Genomic DNA, 3,617 nt, shown 5'->3' with positions numbered 1-3,617 from the left:
TATATATATATATATATATATATATATATATATATACATATACATATACATATACATATGTATAAAAGTAGACATCTTTTCATAATAATCGCACAGTTTTAGTAGTTGTAGTCTGTGAATGTATGTTGGACTTTTTTTTTAAAATAATATGACTTGTTCCAGAACTTGCAAGCGCATATTGTTGCAATATGTACAATTCTTTATTGCTTCTAATACCATATAATTTCGAATTATAATTTCAGGCTAAGAATTTGCTCATCCTGTATGATGCAGTAGGTACACTGGCAGATAGTGTTGGTCCGAATTTGAATGAACCACAGTATGTCGAGGTTTGTTTTATGAATAGTTGATTGTGGCATTTGTCTTTCTGAATAAAAATTTATTGTCAGTATTTTATGGTGTAAATAATCATATTTATTCAGACAATTATGGGGCCGTTGATGGCAAAATGGGCTGCTCTTGGTGACGATGACAAAGAGCTGTTTCCATTGTTAGAATGCTTATCTTCTGTTGCTACTGCTCTTCATGAAGCATTCCTGCCGTATTGCGAACCTGTTTTTCAAAGGTTTCTTCACCTATTGATTTTATATCGTATATTTTCAAATAGAGAAGCTCAAATTTTTACAGAATTTGTTGTACATGATTCTCATGATAAACGTAAATATTTTAAGTACTTGATTTCTTTTTTGATCAGCTTATGTTGTTACTTCCCTTACTCAGCTTAGTATATATATCATTTTTTTAAAGGTGTACAGCACTGATTGGGCGCTGCCTGCAACAGTCACAGCTTGCCATGGAGCGACCATCAGAATATGACATGCCAGACAAAGATTTCCTTATTGTTGCATTGGATCTTCTCTCCGGACTTGCAGAAGGGCTTGCCGAACACATTGATTCTCTTGTTGGACCGAGCCAAATTATTGCCCTCGTTTATCAATGCTCTATGGTACTCCATTGCCCATTTTTACGAATCTTTTGAGCTGAAACTTCTGATTCGGAAACTTTCAAGCCCGTCTTTCTTATTTGCAGAGAACTTCAATCATTATTTCAGGATTCAAGTGCCGAAGTGCGACAGAGTTCATTTGCTTTGCTTGGTGATTTATCCAAAGCTTGCTATCATTATCTGCAACCTCATATAAGTGGGCTTTTATTTTGTTTGAGAGAAATACATTTAATACAGTGAAGACGAATTATGTGGGATGAATTTAAGCTTAGAAGCTAAGTCAGGATATATTGCTCAAAGATTACTTTAAATTACCAATATAAAAGTTTCTCTTAAATTTTTCTTTTCAAAAATTTTTCTCAATCGTTGCTTTCATTGCACCTTTTTAAAGTGCAGTAACGTTCCAGATATCTTTCTTCCTATTTTGACGCAGAATTTGGATCCTGATTCGATATCCGTTTGTAATAATTCGATATGGGCAATCGGTGAAATAGCTATGAAGATGGGTGATGGTATGCGTCCTCATGTGCTTGGATTGTTACCTGCTTTGATCATCGTAATGAATAGAGAGAAGGGACCGAAAACACTGCTAGAAAATACGGGTGAGAGGTTTTTGTTATTCAGTTTTGGGAGTTCTTCATTGTTTTGAATGTAGTATCAGAAATTTTCCTCCTTATTCCTTATTTCTGCGTGATTTTACTTTAGTTTTAAAATTCCCCGTACAAGTTTCGAAAGAAATGATATGAAAATATAAAAACATTTTTATTTATATGCCTTCCAGCAATAACTCTTGGTCGTTTGGGCATTAGTTGCGCCAGTGAAGTGGCACCGTTCTTACCACAATTCATTCGTCCGTGGTGTTTAGCGCTGCGGAATATACGCGATAATGAAGAAAAAGAGAGCGCCTTTAGGGGCTTGTGTAACATGATTAATCTCAATCCTGCTGGAGTACTTGCGGTATTCTTTTCATCTATTATTACATATTTTACTGGCTGTCTGACCAGCATCATTTTATTACTATTTATAGTATTCGCTCGATATATTTGCTCATCAACATAAATCATTTAACGTTACATTTCAAGGTTATGCAAAAACATAGATTTCATTTATAGATACTGAAGTTTCATCTTCAGATTCATCATATTTGCTACTTGTTTCAGGAGTTCATATTTTTATGCGATGCTATTGCATCTTGGAATAATCCGCAACCTGAATTGAAAATGATGTTTTCAAGGGTAGGATCGTTAACATTATCTCAGATGTAGTTTCTAAAAGATTTTACAGTATTATCCTACTTTTTCCATTTTGCAGTATATTTTTCTCGGTGAAACTATGGCTCCTTCCTCTTAAAATCGTAATCAATACTTGATTAGTGCTATCGGAATATATTTTTGCATGATCAGTTCGAATTTCCCTAGTAAATAATTTATATGCAGCGTATTAATAAAACTAAGGAAATTCCTATATTCTAACCAACACAGTCATTTATCAACTTTATGATTTTCCAGATTCTACACGGTTTTCGACAACAAGTTGGTGATTTAAACTGGACAGCATTTACGTCACAATTCCCTGCTCCACTGAAGCAGCGATTAGCAAATCAATACGACGTTTAGTAAAATTATGGTAAATGTCAGTTCGGTTGGTGATTTGTGGTACTCTTATGATAATCTGCACCAATCGTCATTGTTGTATTATGGCTTTAGGTCGGTTCCGCTACTTGCTGTTAATTATCTGACTTTTTTCACTCTCTAAGATTAAAATATTTTTTAAAAAGAATTTTTTTTAGAAAAAAATAAGAAAAAAATAAGAAAAAAATAAATATAAAAATAAGTTTATTTTTATATTTGAATGAAAATTTGAATATTTTGTTTTTTATCTTATCGTGATGTAAATCTATAAATCAGATAACAGTAAGCGATGTCGCGGAATAGACCGATAATTGCACACTTTTTTGGAGATCGTTTGTTCTTTAAGTTCAGTCTGTCGACAATGTTTTCTCCTCAACAGCTATATCTCCCTCTCTGGTTTCTCACCACCGTGTGTAAGTTGTCTTTGTTTTTAACGTTCGGTGTTCTTTTCTCTTGTTTATTTTTGCTTTGCTTTGATAGGTCATTTTTTTCATCGTTTTTTTATTTCCTATTATAATTTATTTCAGTTCATATTTCTTTTTCTTTTTTACAGATGCTTTTATTGTTTCGTTTTCTCTTTTGATATTTTCAATTTGTTTACGAACAAATGCTTTCTGTTTGGTACTCTTATGTATAATGTTGAAACAAGTGAGATTTAAAAATGATCAGATTGAGTGCATTTTAAAAACATTAGAATTTTCCAAGAACAATATATCTGGGATGTTTATTTTTTCTTCTCGATATCCTTTCGTGGTAAATAGTGCCAGGGAACACTGAAGTTACAACGTAGCAAAATGTGGATTATAAATATTTGCTCTGGATAGGGATAACTTCGAATTTACCCTGTTAATTGTGTTTTTATTTGAAGTTAATTTATGTTTGAAGTTATATTACTTATTAATTTGACGTTATACATATCTTCCTGGGCCCAGTAATTAGTTGTCTTCCGTAAACTTTTCTGGTAGATTGTCTGGGAGGATCCTACATGAATATGGGTTCACTGTTTCATATTTTTCCTGCATAATATATATATATATATATAT

The 3,617-nt window shown here is 32.7% G+C and overlaps 1 protein-coding gene across 1 annotated transcript in view; it reads left to right on the top strand.

Moving 5' to 3' along the window:
• LOAG_16994 (importin-beta domain-containing protein) overlaps positions 1-2,559 on the top strand; it is a gene marked incomplete at its 3' end in the record, with an annotated part of 6,661 nt that extends 4,102 nt beyond the window's left edge. Inside the window, exons 14-21 of the mRNA XM_020449651.1 lie at positions 243-329; positions 423-565; positions 748-946; positions 1,052-1,139; positions 1,351-1,545; positions 1,725-1,900; positions 2,104-2,178; positions 2,452-2,559. Of these exons, the coding sequence (XP_020306791.1) occupies positions 243-329; positions 423-565; positions 748-946; positions 1,052-1,139; positions 1,351-1,545; positions 1,725-1,900; positions 2,104-2,178; positions 2,452-2,559 (1,071 nt within the window). The remainder of the gene's footprint in view (positions 1-242; positions 330-422; positions 566-747; positions 947-1,051; positions 1,140-1,350; positions 1,546-1,724; positions 1,901-2,103; positions 2,179-2,451) is intronic.
• Positions 2,560-3,617: the final 1,058 nt, after the last annotated feature.

This window comes from Loa loa (genome assembly GCF_000183805.2).
Source record: "Loa loa unplaced genomic scaffold supercont3.33, whole genome shotgun sequence".
NCBI lineage: Eukaryota > Metazoa > Nematoda > Chromadorea > Rhabditida > Onchocercidae > Loa > Loa loa.
The sequence above is the reverse complement of the archived record's forward strand: the minus strand, read 5'-3'. Positions and strand labels throughout refer to the sequence as shown.